Consider the following 18,423-nt stretch of genomic DNA (forward strand, 5'->3'; position numbering starts at 1 on the left):
TATTAGAGACACATATTTCCCTCAGATTACACAGATCCACAAAGAATTAAAAAACAAACCCAATTTTGATTAACTCCTATATCTACTGGGTGAAAAACCACAGTGTGCCATCACAGCAGCAAGATTTACAAATGACATGATGCTCCCCTGGACAAAAACAATATGTATTTATATAGATATATACTAAACTCTCCCCCTGACTGAAATTGAAAAAGCATGACCCTCTCCCTGGAAATGCAGTAATTGCATACATTTCTGCCTGTCCCTAAAGTATAATGGATTTATACTATAGTCCAGTTGGTGGCGGTAATGCAAGATATTGGATGCTAACCACCATTAAAGTCCACTGAAGAAGAAGAGGAAGGAGGAGGGAAGAAGAAGATCTGGATGTTTTGTAGGTTGTTGTGGGCCAAATGGGAGAGCCTCGTAAATGGCGTTCCTTGATAAAGCAAGAAACAGATGTATGTCAGGAGAAGTGCAGTATTATCATAAGGAGACGTATACTTGGATGACGGAGGAGGAATGGAGTGGAAAAGAGAGGCAGAGGAGGTCTAAGAGAGAGAGGGAGGAAGATTGTGAGCTTGAGTCGGTAAAAATTAGGGGAAAAAGGGAGAAGGTTTGTTAAAGAAGAATGGTAGGAAATGTAAGCAAAGTGAGCTGAAGACAGGAGGAGAAATGGAAGGGAATGAGGGTGAAGTATCGGAGGTGGTAGGTGTGGTGAAGTACTCGGAGCCCGAGGCTTGCACAGAGGGTCAGGATAAAGATGAGTCTGTGACAGTAGGAGTGAATTTTTTGGAAAAAGTGGAGCCTTGCCTTTTGGCTGATCCATTTGTGGTTTCAGGATGGGTGAAAACAGAGTTGGGTACAGTGGAATCGGTGAGGGTAACCAGAAGTGGTCTAGTGATAATTGTTTGTGTTTCGTTGGTCAGAGGGAGAAGGCGCTCAGATTTACACAAATGGGGGAAAGAATTGTGAATTGTTTTGCTCTCAAGATAAGGGAGCCATTGAAAGGAGTGATTACTGGGGTATCAGTAAATGTAAAAGTTGACCAACTGAAGGGGAAGATTCCCGGTGTTTGTGATGCTCGTTGTTTGGTTCGATGCAAACAGGGTGGCCTGACAAAGTGAATTTAGGATATGTTATCCTGTACGAGCTTATGTGCCAAATACATTACGATGTTACAGGTGTCAAACTTATGGGCATGTGGCCGCAGTGTGTAGGAGGGAGGTTCCAAAGTGTTAGAAAAGTGCAGACGGGCATAAGACAAAGGAATGTGTAGCATTGGGGAAAGTAGTGGTATGTGCTAATTGTAGGGGTGCCCATGGGGCTGGGGATCAGAAATGTCCCGTGCGAGAAAGGCAGGTTGAGGTTTCCAGGGTAAGAGTAGTGAAGAAGTTGTCATATGCTAAGGCAGTGAAGAAAGTAGAGGAAGATGGGTCAAGGGGGAGGAGTGGTGAGTAGTAGATATGTACCAATACAGAGGGATAGGCCAACAAGCACCAGTCTCAACGTCAACAGTGAAGAGGCGACTCCGGGATGCTGACCTTCTAGGCAGAGTTGCAAAGAAATAGCCATATCTCAGACTGGCCAATAAAAATAAAAGATGAAGATGGGCAAAAGAACACAGACACTGGACTTTTTCTTTGCAAGTCTGCCTAGAAGGTCAGCATCCCGGAGTCGCCTCTTCACTGTTGACGTTGAGACTGGTGTTTTGCGGGTACTATTTAATGAAGCTGCCAGTTGAGGACCTGTGAGGCGTCTGTTTCTCAAACTAGACACTAATGTATTTGTCCTCTTGCTCAGTTGTGCACCGGGGCCTCCCACTCCTCTTTCTAGTCTGGTTAGAGCCAGTTTGCGCCGTTCTGTGAAGGGAGTAGTACACAGCGTTGTACGAAGTCTTCAGTTTCTTGGCAATTTCTCGCATAGAATTGCCTTCATTTCTCAGAACAAGAATAGACTGACGAGTTTCAGAAGAAAGTTTTTCGTTTCTGGCCATTTTGAGCCTGTGATCGAACCCACAATTGCTGATGCTCCAGAAACTCAACTAGTCTCAAGAAGGCCATTTTTATTGCTTCATTAATCAGCACAAGAGTTTTCAGCTGTGCTAACATAATTGCAAAAGGGTTTTCTAATGATCAATTAGCCTTTTAAAATGATAAACTTGGATTAGAAAACACAACGTGCCATTGGAACACAGGACTGATGGTTGCTGATAATGGGCCTCTGTACGCCTATGTAGATATTCCATAGAAAATCAGCCGTTTCCAGCTACAATAGCCATTTACAACAATAACAATGTCTACACTGTATTTCTGAGCAATTTGATGTTATTTTAATGGACAACTTTTTTTATTTTCTTTCGAAAACAAGGACATTTCTAAGTGACCCCAAACTTTTGAACGGTAGTGTATGTTTCAGTAAGATTAGATTTTTAGCATTTATAACAATGGTTATTCATTGTACTGCAGGGATGGAACGTAAGTCACAGAAAATTGAGATTGTGGTGGCAGCTGCAGAGAGGGATTTGGGTGTGTGAGACTTGACATCAGAAGAGTTAACATGGAGTGTTAAGTGGTGATGTCCTATCATTTCAGGTTGAGGGCATGAGGTAGGAATGAATATATGTAACTAGTGGAGTAGGGTGGTGTTAATTATTAATAATATTTTTGAATTTGTGAGTGTAGTGTTAGATGGTAGGGTATTTCTTTACTTTATTTTAATTTTCAAACAAAATATAAGGGAGTTGTACTCCAGTCTACTAGGTGGCGGTAATGCAACAAATTGGATGCCAACCGCCGTTAAACCTCATCGAAGAAGGAGACGAATTTCTTCATTGCAAATCATTTCCTATATGTGAGATAATTTACTTGTTCTCTGTAATATCGTATAGCTTTGGAATCGTGACATGACCTACTGTGGAGGAAAATATGCAGGTTTCTGGACTCATACCCTGACTCTGAGAAGGGATTGCGTTACGATTAGTTTGGCAACCGCGTGACCCAGAGTGACAACCTGAACGCGATTGTTCTACAGTCTGCTGGGTGAGGCGTTATACGTTCCTCCATTCATTGACGAATGAGATTCCTAGATCCTCCTTTCTCTAATATCTCTGCAATGAGCTCTTAAATCGAGATAGCTGTGTATTTTGCTATTGCATGGCCAGTGTGAGCCAGAATGTCTGAAGAAACAATAGCTTCCCCAACGGATCCGGTAAGTCTGGTTCCCTTTTAACAGTATAGGCCTGCTGTATAAAATGTCTAGGCCTAGTTGTTATCATATTTGATCCTCCACATTCCTCTGTTCCGTGTTAATGGCTGGACAACAAAAAAAAGACTACAACTTGTTGGATTTTTTTTTTCCTTCAGCAAGATAACCTACTACTATATCATGCGTAGGAATCTGTTTCTAGTACTTAATGATCTCTCCTTCCTCCCAAAGTGTGCACTTGTTCACCTCCACTGATTTGAAAATCTGATTATCCATTATATGACCAGATACTCGGAAGTGGCCTCTCAAAATTAAAATACATCTTATTCTGTGGGGTTTATCAGCGGTTGTCATCTAACTTTATGGTACTTTACGCCACCTACTGTACTGGAGTGTGGGCCAGAGACAGGGATCGAGGAACTAAATCCTATATGACATCCCCGTTTCTCTTAAAAAATATAAATATTTGAGACTGTATCTATCGATGTTCTACTCAGTATTCTCATCAAACTCAATTCCTCTACCCCATTGTCCCTCATACAATTTGTGGGGGTGAATAGTTATGCACGCTCAAGTTTTCAGTTTTTTTGTCTTATTTCTTGCATCTTCAAGGGTGGTAGGCAAACAAACCCCCAGAAAATACATTTTAAATCCAGGTTGTAAGGCAACAAAATAGGAAAAATGCCAAGGGGGGTGAATACTCTTCGCAAGCCACTGTATGACCATATACTCAAGTGGCAACTCACAATGAAAATACATCTTATTCTGTGGGGTTTATCGGCAGTAACCCTAATTGCTCCTGTAAGTCGCTCTAGATCAGAGTTTCTGCTAAATGACTAAAATGTCAACAATGAATAGATGCCTGCACTTAGTGTCACTATTCCACTGTTCCTGCCATCTCTGCACCACCACTGCCCATATCATTCCCTTAGTCTCTGCCTTGCTCATTGGCACCTTAACCTCCTGTCTCCTAAGGGCCTGTTTAGCTAGCATATCTACTTCCTCATTCCCTTCCACCCCCACATGGGCCGGGACCTAAGCAAAGCTTATATGGACACCCATCTGTCTCTCCCGGGCATGAATTTGAATTCCCTCATATAGCAGGCCTTGTCTGCTATGTGAGCTAACTGATTGCAGACTCAACAACAGCACATGAGTCAGAACATTTAACTACTCTGTCTGGCTTGACTTCCTCAACCCACAGCAAGGCCAACCGTATGCCCATCAGCTCTTCCTTGTTCACAGCCAGGTGGAATGTAATATAATATGTCTCCTGATAGCCACCCCACTTTCCTGTTCAACGAAGGCTGATCCAGTCTTACCTGTCCTTGGGTCTTTTGGTCCATCTGTATATATGGGCAAAAATTAAAAAGATTTACAGTTTCCTATTAAATAACAACAGATGGATCAACCCCCTCCCTGTCTTTCCGTACTCACTCTAGCACTTGTAAATCAACTACTGGAGGTGAGAGTAGCCATGGTGGACTCACAGGGATAGGTACCGTGGGGCTAAAGTCCCTACCATACAATCCCATCTGCCTCGCCTGGTTATCACCCACCCATCCAAAGCTTTTATTCTGTCCATGTTCATGCTCCCAACTTTTCTGTAGAACCCATTTTGTGGGGTGAGACAACCCATGTTCCAATAATTAATTGCCTTCTAATATGTAATGGCAATAAAATAAAATTCTTAAAAAATGAAAGGCAGTCGGGAGGAGGCAAGATCAGATGGGACCACAATGCTATTAGATTTGTGGGAAGTTGTGAATGATTGAACATTTGAGGAAAAATTTGATATTCTAGGGATGCTCCCAAATCAATCAGAGGTGTAGACTAAATTAATCAAATGTTTGGTTTAATGATGAACTGTTTAATATTTATTGTGGCCAACAGGACAAAGCTAGCCCGTTCCCCTCCACCCTCCCAGAGTCCCCAGGTCAAACGCCTCCCGGTACCGCTTTACTGCAGGGTCTGGTCGACTGCAGGAAAACACCGGGGCAGAGTGGAACTGAGAGAGGAGGAGGAGAAGAGAAGGAAGATGGAGATTTGATTTCATTAAGTAAGAACCATGGTGTGTAGATTACACTACAGTCTTCTTCTGTAACAATAGTGGAGGTGCATAAAGATGGCGGCCCGCATGTACTTACCACAAATTCCTTGTTTTGCTAAGTTCACTGTTTTGTACATTGCTCTCCTTTACAGTTTTTTTGGTATGGTCATTAGCACAGTAAACATGATCCCAATTTTCAATGACATCAAATCAGAAGTCTGCCATCTTTATGCACTTTAGTCATTAATTGATGAATTATACATTGATGAGAAAATCTGGGTAGTTCGACCCATTTTTAAAAGTGTAACATAGTAAAAAAATATAAAAAAAATCCACCTAATTATCATTTGGTCATAAAGAGCACATGTTCAACTTCATAAATGTGTTTTCCAATCACAAGACATTGAATAAAAATATTACTATTCTAAGTGCTATGTGCCAAATAAAGTGACATGGTTGAACGTAACAGGGGACTGCTGAAAACAACAAAGCCAGTGCATTACATGGGTGAAATAGTCCTTTAAATCAGCCATAAAACCGCTTGTGACAGAGGGAATGGAAGGTTGTTTTGAATGCAATCTTCACAAAAAATGTACTTGTTAAAACATTTCTAGATTGTCTATGTATGGGTGAAGGGGTTTACTTGCACAGTTTTCCACCACAAAACAGAATAAAATTGACAAAGATTAGGACTAGCTCACCTGCTTTTACTCTATGATTTGACTATTAGATTTTCAATGTTTCTTTTGCAAACATATTTTTTAAGGAATAGTTTCAACATATTAAAACGAGAGTTCAGTTCATGTAACAGGGTTGACTTTAAAAATGAGGGACGGACGTAAATGAATTACTAATCACATTCATAATAATCTTCAGAAATGACTTTGTCAAAGTAACAAAATAACTAGGGCTTTACAATGAGTATGTTTACATGCACACTCATAATTTGACATTAAACTAGTTATGGCAGTAGGCTGAGTATGGCATTAGTCATGTAAACACCTTACTCTGCTTATCTTAATTGGCTTAAGGTGACAATCGAAGCAACGCTGTTAAAAACACCTGGTTTTCTGAGCAATCTTTTGAATGATTAGGACACGTAAACGCCTTAATTAGATTCATGTAGGCATATTCAATCTGTTCATGTGCTAGCACGAGCAGCGCAAAAACGTCCTTCTTTTGCACGAGTGCAGTGAGTTTGGAAAAAGTGAAAGTATGCATCTTATAAATAGTTTACTTGTCCGAATTCGGAAACAAATATGCTTCTAAAAAAATAACGTGGTCGCTGTGGTAGTATGTTTATTTTGATTGGCAATTTTCAGCATTTATCAAAGTCCCATCAAGTAGATTTCAGATGTCCATGCTATTCAATATCTTTGTTTCACAGGGGACAGCCCTAACCATTGCTCTCTCAGTGGGAAGGGCTTATCATCTGGGGAGGCTCAACAACAACATGATTCTGACAAGACGTCTCTCCAGAAGAGTCACTCCAGATCAGAACCTCTCACTAAACACAAGCAGAGACGTATAGGGAAGAAACCTCCCCACCGCTGCTCTGGCTGTGGGAAGAGTTTTTCTAAACAGACGGAGTTGATGATTCACGAGCGGATTCACACTGCAGAGAAGCCTTATAGCTGTGATCAGTGTGGGAAGAGCTTCAATCAATCAGGACACCTGACTACACACCAACGCATACACACAGGAGAGAAGCCTTATAGCTGTGATCAGTGTGGGAAGAGCTTCAATCATTCAGGTGCCCTGACTAGACACCAACGCATACACACAGGAGAGAAGCCTTATAGCTGTGATCAGTGTGGGAAGAGCTTCAATCATTCAGGTGCCCTGACTAGACACCAACGCATACACACAGGAGAGAAGCCTTATAGCTGTGATCAGTGTGGGAAGAGCTTCAATCATTCAGGTGCCCTGACTATACACCAACGCACACACACAGGAGAGAAGCCTTATAACTGTGATCAGTGTGGGAAGAGCTTCAGTGAATCAGTACACCTGACTAGACACCAACGCATACACACAGGAGAGAAGCCTTATAGCTGTGATCAGTGTGGGAAGAGCTTCAATCATTCAGGATCCCTGATTACACACCAACGCAAACACACAGGAGAGAAGCCTTATAGCTGTGATCAGTGTCGGAAGAGCTTCAATCATTCAGGATCCCTGAATACACACCAACACATACACACAGGAGAGAAGCCTTATAGCTGTGATCAGTGTGGGAAGAGCTTCAATGAATCAGTACAGCTGACTAGACACCAACGCATACACACAGGAGAGAAGCCTTATAGCTGTGATCAGTGTGGGAAAAGCTTCAATCAATCAGGAGCCCTGACTATACACAAACGCACACACACAGGAGAGAAGCCTTATAGCTGTGATCAGTGTGGGAAGAGCTTCAATCGTTCAGGATCCCTGACTACACACCAACGCATACACACAGGAGAGAAGCCTTATAGCTGTGATCAGTGTGGGAAGAGCTTCAATCATTCAGGATCCCTGATTGCACACCAACGCATACACACAGGAGAGAAGCCTTATAGCTGTGATCAGTGTGGGAAGAGCTTCAATCAATCAGTACACCTGACTAAACACCAACGCATACACACAGGAGAGAAGCCTTATAGCTGTAATCAGTGTGGGAAGAGCTTCAATCATTCAGGATCCCTGACTACACACCAACGCATACACACAGGAGAGAAGCCTTATAGCTGTGATCAGTGTGGGAAGAGTTTCAATCATTCAGGATCCCTGATTACACACCAACGCATACACACAGGAGAGAAGCCTTATAGCTGTGATCAGTGTGGGAAGATCTTCAATCATTCAGGATCCCTGACTACACACCAACGCATACACACAGGAGAGAAGCCTTATGGCTGTGATCAGTGTGGGAAGAGTTTCAGGAATTCAGGACACCTGACTATACACCAACGCATACACACAGGAGAGAAGCCTTATAGCTGTGATCAGTGTGGGAAGAGTTTCAGGAATTCAGGACACCTGACTATACACCAATGCATACACACAGGGGAGAAGCCTTATAGCTGTGATCAGTGTGGGAAGAGTTTCAGGAATTCAGGACACCTGACAACACACCAGCTAACACACACTGGAGAGAAACCTTACTCCTGTCTATGTGGAAAGATCTTTGCTCATTCAGGGTCTCTGAAAAAACACCAGAAAGAACAAACATGTATTTTTATCTCCCTCCTCTCCTGCACCGGTTCCAGATCCCTAAATAAAGTTTCAATAGAAAATGTAAAGAGTAATCTATCTCCTATTCTCTAACAGTTTTCTAAGTCTGATTACCATGGTAACCTGTGTAGCATAATATGCAGCTCTGGATCCATTTGTATCAAGAGTCTCTTAGTAGGAGTGCTGTGTGTGTGTGTGTGGTGGGGTGGGGGTGTTCAGAGCTGTATCTTTTTTAATTAACTCCTATTATCCATTAAATAATTGTATAATGTAGAATAATGTTTCAGCAATACTAGGTGTGTATTCAATAAATTAAATCCATTATCTGCTCAACAACGTCTGCTAATCACATTGTTTAAAAAAACTTTAATAATAATCTATTTTTGATAAGGCGCATAGGCCTCATATTTATTGTAAATCCCTTCACCAGGTTTTAGTGTAGCTGATGGGACATACGGAAGTACAGAAGCCATAGGCCTATTAGCATGGTCAAATTATGTTGTTGAATTTATTTTAATGTATTTTAATAGGGATATCTTTCAACTTTCGTTATTGTATATTAACTGTGCTCCATCAAGATGTTCACACATTTTTATTGTGAATCGAATTATGTGTTGGTTGTTAGGAAGAGGCATCATGGGGGCAGGAAGCCAGCTCTGCCCATCAGTATTTATAGGTCATGTCAACCACAGACATCACATTCTTCTGTTTTCTCACAGCCAGTAAGGTCTCCTACCAAACTTCTCTCTCTTCACTCTGGAAATACACTTGATAATATCTTATACCTTACCATTCTACTTTTTATTGGTGATTTGTTACTCAGAACGAATGCTTGCATGTAAATGTCATTGTAAAACATACATCTGCAATGTGGTTTCATGTTTTCTTGTTTTGCATTGCTGATTGCATATTCATTTTTTAAAATATGTATTTTTTTAAATGTTTAGTTGTATTATGTAGAAGAGACCAGGATATGTTGTTGCCCTGTGTCCCAACACTCAATGTTATAGTCATGGTCCTGAGAATAAAACAGGTTTAAAACAATCAACAGAGAAACACGTGTCTTACATTGCTACACATCTGCTTACTTGAAGTATCAGGTGTAGTTTTTCACCAGTTATAAAGTGTGTTTGTTGTCTATCTTTATGTTTCTAAGGCTGCAGGGTGGGAGATGCAACAATAGCCTTGAGAACATCTGGACTAATATAGAACTCTGTTCCAAGTTGCTGTCAGGTAAAAGTAGACGATAGCAGACAATAGTATTCTTAGTGAAAGGGGTTTTGTTGACTTTACTCGACTTTTATATATCAGGTCAAATCTTATCCAGGAACTTTCTGAAGTAAGATTTGCCTACATGAGATGTGAGACGTTATGTTATCATGACGTAATTGAGTTTTGATATTTAAATAGATGTTTGATTGCTCTGGTCTAAGGGTGCATCAGTTGCAGCCTTGAGACTGGAATTCTCTCCCGGCAACCCTGTGAAAACAAAGTAAATGTACTGTAGCCTACACATTTATTGTCTTAGTAAGAAACAATAGCTTCCATGATGGACCCGGTAAGTCTGGTTTCCTTTTAACAGTATGCTGTGCTGTATAAAATGTCTAGGCCTAGTCTTCATCATTTTTGCTCCTCCACATTCCTGTGTTTGGTTTAAATGGCTGGACAAAAAACATCTGACGGTAAAACTGGTTTGGATTTTATAATCAGGAATCTGTGATATTAGTTAATTATCTCTCCTTCCTCCCAAAGTTTGCACTTGTTCACATCCACTGATTTGAAAGTCAGATTATTCATCATATGACTAGATACTCAAGTGGCCACCCTAACAATGAAAATAGATCATCTTCTGTGGGGTTTATCGGCGGTTGGCATCCAACGTTATAGTGCATGAGGCCACCTACTGTACTGGAGTATTGGGCAGCAACAGGGATCGAGGAACTAAAGTCTATCAGCCAGCCCCGTTTCTCTTTAGAAATATAATTATTTGCGACTGTGTCTAACGATGTTCTACTCAGTATGCTTATTAAACTCAATTCCTTCTCACACGCTGGAGATAAACCTTACTCCTGTCTTTGTTGAAAGAGCGTTGCTCATTCAGTGTCGCTGAAAAAATACCAGAAAGCACAAACGTGTCGTCCAAATGGCCAAATGTCATAATGGAAAATGTCATAGTGAAGCCTTTGTGTGTAGAGGAGGATGTTGATGTGGGTGGGGGTATTCAGGGCTGTATCTTATTTAATTAACCCCTATTATCCATTAAATAATTGTATAATGTATAATGTTTCAACAATACTAGGTGTGTATTCATGTATTCAATTGATCAATGAATTAAATAAATTATCTGCTCAACAACATCTGCTTCTAATTTTATTTATATGTTGTTTTTTGTATGGACCAGAGGCCTCTTCTAGAATACATTTGTTCCAAAAAGATCTAGACATATTTATTGTAAAACCCTTTACCAGGTTTTAGTGCAGCTGATGGGACAGACAGAAGTACAGAATAATGCATCTATAGGAATTGTAGTTGTGGTTCTCATCCTCTGTCTCTCTGGCTTCATGTGGTTCAGGTGAGCATCTTTCTAAGACTTATCTTTCACTTTAGCATTTTGATTTGTTACTAACTTGATTGTTATTCAATGATACATTCATTAATTATTATTTTTTTAAACATGAAGAAAGCCTCCAAATCTGACACAAGGGACACAGCAGGGAATGGACAGGTGAGTTCAGGTCAGAAAGTATTTGTTTTCTTTCAGATATTTTTATCAGTGTTCGATTAATCTTGCCTCGCACAATGGAACCAATGGAATAGTCCCAATGTATGCTTCTATTGTCTGTCGTTTCTCCTCTCCAGGGAGACTCAGTCCAGTGTATGACAACGTCTCAGGCATGGCCATGGCCCCTACTGCAGCACAGACGAGCAGGGTGAAGTTCACTACGCCAATGTCCACCTCTATTGCTCCAATAACCAGGAAGTGCTTCTGTACTCCACTGTCCAACTGCCTCAACCCCACAAAGAGGATGAGGATGTCCAGTATGATGTTGTGAAATTCAACCCCCCCAGTGCTGCCATCCGGTGAGCAAGTCCAGCCATTACAACATCTCAATAAAAATGTTTTATTAGATGGTACTTGTGCTTGACAGTTAGGAATGCATCAATTACTTGTTATGCAGACCAGCAGTTGTTTGTTTTAAACGTATTAACATCTACATGATTACTTAAAATGAGACCCCAGAAGTGAAGATTGATAATGACATGTTGCATCTCCTTTCATAACAGACCTACGGCACAAGTAGCTGAGGAGGACCCCTCTGTGCTCTATAGCACAGTCAACAAACCCAGAACCAAGAAGACTACAACCAGACCTGAATAGAAGATGATCTTGCCTGCGTCCCAAATGGTACCTTGTTCGCTCTAGTGCACTATGTAGGGAATAGGGTTCCATTATGGATGCACCCTGAACACCAGAAGACCTGAACATAAGATGACTCTGCCTGGGATTCAATCAAAGTTGCATTATTTTTAAGGCAATAACACTTAAGCCAAGCTCCGCAGCATTTACCTTGATGTGATTATAAAATTGTCTTTAAAAGCTGCGCTGTCGGCAGCACAGAAGAAATAAGTATTTATATTTATATTATTTTTATTATTACTACTAATATAATATATTTAATATAATATGAATATAGTATACTGAAGTATATAGGTTTTAATATAGTATACTATAGGGTTTAATATAGTATACTATAGGGTTTAATATAGTATACTATAGGGTCCACTCATGGGCGGCGCACAATTTGTCCAGGGTAGGGGAAGGAATGGCCGGCAGGGATGTAGCTCAGTTGATAGAGCATGGCGTTTGCAACGCCAGGGTTGTGTGTTCGATTCCCACGGGGGGCCAGTATAAAAAAAAAAATGTATTCACTAACTGTAAGTCGCTCTGGATAAGGTTGTTTTTACCTTTTTGAGTGTGTTTTAGCAAGAAGAAACTGTTGCCCATAATGTTGTAGAGTGTCATGGCACAACAAACTGGGAAATAATTTCTGTAACTTCATTAATGTACAAGACTATACACCCACACTGTTGTTCATGTCGGACCCTATTGAGACTTGAGAACTTAACATCAATTTAAGTCCCAAAATATTGCCTAATGTCCATGTTTTATTAACTTGTCCATGTTAAGTCTACATACAGTGAGGGAAAAAAGTATTTGATCCCCTGCTGATTTTGTACATTTGCCCACTGACAAAGAAATGATCAGTCTATCATTTTAATGGTAGGTTTATTTGAACAGTGAGAGACAGAATAGCAACAAAAAAATCCAGAAAAACGCATGTCAAAAATGTTATAAATTGATTTGCATTTTAATGAGGGAAATAAGTATTTGACCCCCTCTCAATCAGAAAGATTTCTGGCTCCCAGGTGTCTTTTATACAGGTAATGAGCTGAGATTAGGAGCACACTCTTAAAAGGAGTGCTCCTAATCTCAGCTTGTTACCTGTATAAAAAACACCTGTCCACAGAAGCAATCAATCAATCAGATTCCAAACTCTCCACCATGGCCAAGACCAAAGAGCTCTCCAAGGATGTCAGGGACAAGATTGTAGACCTACACAAGGCTTGAATGGGCTACAAGACCATCGCCAAGCAGCTTGGTGAGAAGGTGACAACAGTTGGTGCGATTATTCGCAAATGGAAGAAACACAAAATAACTGTCAATCTCCCTCAGCCTGGGGCTCCATGCAAGATCTCACCTCGTGGAGTTGCAATGATCATGAGAACGGTGAGGAATCAGCCCAGAACTACACGGGACGATCTTGTCAATGATCTCAAGGCAGCTGGGACCATAGTCACCAAGAAAACAATTGGTAACACACTACACCGTGAAGGACTGAAATCCTGCAGCGCCCGCAAGGTCCCCCTGCTCAAGAAAGCACATATACAGGCCCGTCTGAAGTTTGCCAATGGACATCTGAATGATTCAGAGGAGAACTGGGTGAAAGTGTTGTGGTCAGATGGGACCAAAATCGAGCTCTTTGGCATCAACTCAACTTGCCGTGTTTGGAGGAGGAGGAATGCTGCCTATGACCACAAGAACACCATCCCCACTGTCAAACATGGAGGTGGAAACATTATGCTTTGGGGGTGTTTTTCTGCTAAGGGGACAGGACAACTTCACCGCATCAAAGGGACGATGGACGGGGACATGTACCGTCAAATCTTGGGTGAGAACCTCCTTCCCTCAGCCAGGGCATTGAAAATGGGTCGTGGATGGGTATTCCAGCATGACAATGACCCAAAACACACGGCCAAGGCAACAAAGGAGTGGATCAAGAAGAAGCACATTAAGGTCCTGGAGTGGTCTAGCCAGTCTCCAGACCTTAATCCCATAGAAAATATGTGGAGGGAGCTGAAGGTTCGAGTTGCCAAACGTCAGCCTCGAAACCTTAATGACTTGGAGAAGATCTGCAAAGAGGAGTGGGACAAAATCCCTCCTGAGATGTGTGCAAACCTGGTGGCCAACTACAAGAAACGTCTGACCTCTGTGATTGCCAACAAGGGTTTTGCCACCAAGTACTAAGTCATGTTTTGCAGAGGGGTCAAATACTTATTTCCCTCATTAAAATGCAAATCATTTTATAACATTTTTGACATGCGTTTTTCTGGATTTCTTTGTTGTTATTCTGTCTCTCACTGTTCAAATAAACCTACCATTCAAATTATAGAATGATCATGTCTTTGTCAGTGGGCAAACATACAAAATCAGCAGGGGATCAAATACTTTTTTCCCCTCATTGTATCTCAAGTCTGAATCGGGCCCTTAATACACATCTTGCAATTAATATTATAATTGTTTGGATTTTTTGTCAAATGCTTTTGTAAAATACAATCTAATTTATAATGAGATTGATTTTGGGTTAAACTATCCCTTTTTAAACCAAAGTATATACTGGGCTCTATTTCACTAAGTACGCTCCATGTATTAAATAACACAATATAATCAGCTTTATTTAATGAGGCCTAATAATAAATGTACACAGTGATTTAAACATCACATCCATTCACCAGACTAGAATAGACCTACAAATAGTCTGTCTGAAATGGCATCCTATTCCCTATACAGTACCTGTCAAAAGTTTGGATACACCTACTCATTCAAGTGTTTTTCTTTATTTTTACTTTTTTCTACATTGTAGAATAATAGTGAAGACATCAAAGCTATGAAATAACACATGGAATCATGAAGTAACTAAAAAAGTGTTAAACAAATCTAAATATCTTTTAGATTCTTCAAAGTAGCCACCCTTTGCCTTGAAGACAGCTTTGCACACTCTTGGCATTCTCTCAACCAGCTTCATGAGAAATGCTTTTTCAACAGTCTTGAAGGAGTTCCCACATATGCTTCAATCTGCCGTCCGACTCATCCCAAACCATCTCAATTGGGTTGAGGTCGGGTGATTGTGGAGGCCAGGTCATCTGATGCAGCACTCCATCACTCTTCTTCTTGGTCAAATAGCCCTTATACATCCTGGAGGTGTGTTTTAGGTCATTGACTTGTTGAAAAACAAATTATAGTCCCACTAAGAGCAAACCAGATGGGATGGCGTATCGCTGCAGAATGCTGTGGTAGCCATGCTGGTTAAGTGTGCCTTGAATTCTAAATAAATCACAGCGTCACCAGCAAAGCACCCCCACACCTCCTCCTCCATGCTTCATGGTGGCTACCACACATGGGGAGATCATCCGTTCACCAACTCTGCGTCTCACAAAGACACGGCGGTTGGAACCAAAAATCTGGACTCATCAGACCAAAGGACAGATTTCCACCCGTCTAATGTCCATTGCTCATGTTTCTTGGCCCAAGCAAGTCTCTTCTTAATATTGGTGTCCTTTAGTAGTGGTTTCTTTGCAGCAATTCGACCATGAAGGCCTGATTCACAGTCTCCTCTGAACAGTTGATGTTGAGATCTGTCTGTGAAGCATGTATTTGGGCTGCAATCTGAGGTGCAGTTAACTCTAATGAATTTACCCTTTGCAGCAGAGGTAACTCTGGGTCTTCCTTTCCTGTGGGGGTCCTCATGAGAGCCAGTTTCATCATAGCGCTTGATGGTTTTTGCGACTGCACTTGAAGAAATTTAAAAGTTCTTGACATTTTCCGGATTGACTGACCTTCACTTCTTAAAGTAATGATGGACTGTCGTTTCTCTTTGCTTATTTGAGCTGTTCTTGCCAAAATATGGACTTGGTCTTTTACCAAATAGAGCTATTTTCTGTATACCACCCCTACCTTGTCACAAAACAACTGATTGGCTCAAACACATTAAGGAGGAAAGAAATTCCACAAATTAACTTTTACCAAGGCACACCTGTTAATTGAAATGCATTCCAGGTGACTACCTCATGAAGCTGGTTGAGAGAATGCCAAGAGTGTGCAAAGCTGTCATCAAGGCAAAGGGTGGCTACTTTGAAGAATCTAAAATATAACACTTTTTTGGTTACTACATGATTTCATAGTTTTGATGCCTTCACTATTATTATACCATGTACAAAATAGTAAAAAAAAAAAATGGAATGAGTAGGTGTGTCCAAACTTTTGACTGGTACAGTATGTCGGTTGACATTTGGGATGCAGCTATCCGCTCTAACAGTTAGAAACCAAACAAGTAATGCCAGGAACTCCAAATGTCCTTATGTCAGTCTTGTGGATTGCTGACGCAATGACGTCACACAATTCATCAACGCCATGGTGATGCGCCTTGACAATTTCTTTTAACGGTTGAAGTGTTGACGTTGAGAAAATAAAGGTGCTACCTAGAACCTTAAAGGGTTCTTCGGCTTTTCCATAAGATAACCCTTTTCGGTTCCAGATAGAACCTTTTCGGTTTCAGATAGAACCTGTCGTGTCGCGTCAGCTGCTGGTGGCTATTGCTGTCAAACAAAGAAGTCTGCTTACGCGGTAACTTGATTAGAAGTCTTTATTCATTATCACAAGCTTACAGCATAAGTTTACAGACTCGCGAGGTCTGGAGAGCAGTGTCCTCCAATTCTAATGGCTGCTCTGACCTCTCTTCTTCGTTTACCCCTATTTATAAACAATGCAAAAAGATGGGCTCCCTCTTCTGGCCAATCACCAGTCTCCCCTGTCTACAACACACTTCCTGTCTGTTGTATGTGACATTACACTCAACATTCCCTTTTGATACTAACATAACCAACATTCCATTTCTTCATGAAAAACATTTAACAAAGACATAATCTTAATACACTACATATTCCCCCCTTCGAGACAAAACTAAAAGTCTCGAAACCAAACAGAATAGGATTATGACAAGTAACCATTGATCTTATTGAGTATCTTTAACATTAAACCAAAAACATTCTCCTCTAGAGTGTAAATACCTTTCTATGAAATATGAACAACTGTTTATGAAGTATGAATACATTACTATGAAATATGAACAAATCTTTATGGAGTGTAAGAGCGAAAAACTGTCCGGCAACCTTCCCTCCATATCAAGACAGTAAAATTCTCTTACGGTCCCTCTGCCCCAGGCAACCACCTCGGTACTCCAGATAAACTCATAAACCATTCAAATGCATTTGAAACTATGATGCAATTAAATACACATGTAAGCCCCTGCAAACAAACTCCTATCCAATAAATATCCATTGTAAGGCTGGTCAACCCATTGGACCTTACAGTGAAACTCTCCCTACCTAGCCTCTCTGTCCCTAAACATTCACGAAATAAACAAAAACATCTAAGATCCTCACATGTATTCAATAACATCAAACATCATTCTACAAAAATTAATCCCTAAGAATATGACACAATTATGTATTACACATGTCTATATTTCATTGCAGACACTGGAATGTTGTCCACTACACTTCATCTCCCCGTAGTCTCGACTTCCAATGGACTGTTGATGATGGAATCGGCCACACCCTCCTTGTTTCATCTCCTCCAGTCATACTGTCCCTTCATATTGTCCTTGTTTGAGTATTTCAATCTCCATATGTTCCCCCAAATGCTTCTGGAAGAAAAGAAAAAACCAAACAGTATCTTTTGCAAAACAACACTTTCAAATTGACCATCAATATCAACTAAGACTATAAAAATGATATATAAATGATGCATGAATCACATTAACCTATTCCCCCCTTGATTCATAAAATCATACCAACATCACCCCAATATTGAATTTTTTTTTGAAAAATCATCAAATAATCAAAAATGATATTTATCCATTCAGTTCCACTGGTCCATCTTCATCCAGATCAGGAACAATCAACAACGGCATCTGAGTGTTGTCTCCAGGCATCACTCTCCAACCTATCTCAATATCATAGCTTTCTCAAAGGTCAGTAACAACTTACAAACATCACACACAGTGTTATCAAAGCTGCCATTAAAATGTAACCCATCACTGCCCCTACTGGCCTAATTGATCTTGCAACCAAATCCTCTCAGATCTCCCAAACGCATCCCTTATATCCTTCAATGCATATATACCCCTAGTGATAATATCTGAACTATCTGTATACCTAATATTATCAATATGATCTTCCCAAATGTTACACCATACCATGGAAAAAGTCCCCCCTTCTCCCTTAGATTCATCCTTCAATGATAGGCTTGAAGACTATGACATGTAGCCATGTCACCCTTTCATCCAATTTCAAATATAGCTTCAGATTTCTGTGTCCGGTGCTACCCCTCTTATAATGGTAAAAACTTCATATGGAAGCTTCAACGTTGACATGTAACAACATCCTGTCCATCCATAATGTAAGAATATATACTTTATCACCACAAACCCTCCAAATATCTCTAAAATTCTCCATAGTCACATTGTCAGGCAAAAGCTAATCTTTTAACCATCAAAGTCCTGCTGTTCTTACTACCTGGTACATAAAAAGTAACATATTTCTCATTACTACCC

At 40.6% G+C, this 18,423-nt stretch overlaps 1 protein-coding gene across 1 annotated transcript; it reads left to right on the plus strand.

The window, feature by feature from the left end:
• Window positions 1–5,105: 5,105 nt before the first annotated feature.
• Window positions 5,106–9,514, plus strand: LOC311119835 (uncharacterized protein). Its single transcript, XM_084194496.1, has 2 exons — window positions 5,106–5,266; window positions 6,645–9,514. The coding sequence occupies exon 2, from the start codon at window positions 6,851–6,853 to the stop codon at window positions 8,561–8,563; it is 1,713 nt and encodes a 570-aa protein (XP_084050622.1). The 5' UTR covers window positions 5,106–5,266; window positions 6,645–6,850; the 3' UTR covers window positions 8,564–9,514.
• Window positions 9,515–18,423: the final 8,909 nt, after the last annotated feature.

Source organism: Coregonus lavaretus (genome assembly GCF_964263955.1).
Source record: "Coregonus lavaretus genome assembly, contig: HAP1_SCAFFOLD_55, whole genome shotgun sequence".
Taxonomy (NCBI): Eukaryota; Metazoa; Chordata; class Actinopteri; order Salmoniformes; family Salmonidae; genus Coregonus; species Coregonus lavaretus.

What these genes read in the sequence shown, in the direction of transcription:
- LOC311119835 (XM_084194496.1), top strand. Translation starts at nt 6,851, where the DNA reads ATGATTCACGAGCGGATTCACACTGCAGAGAAGCCTTATAGCTGTGAT.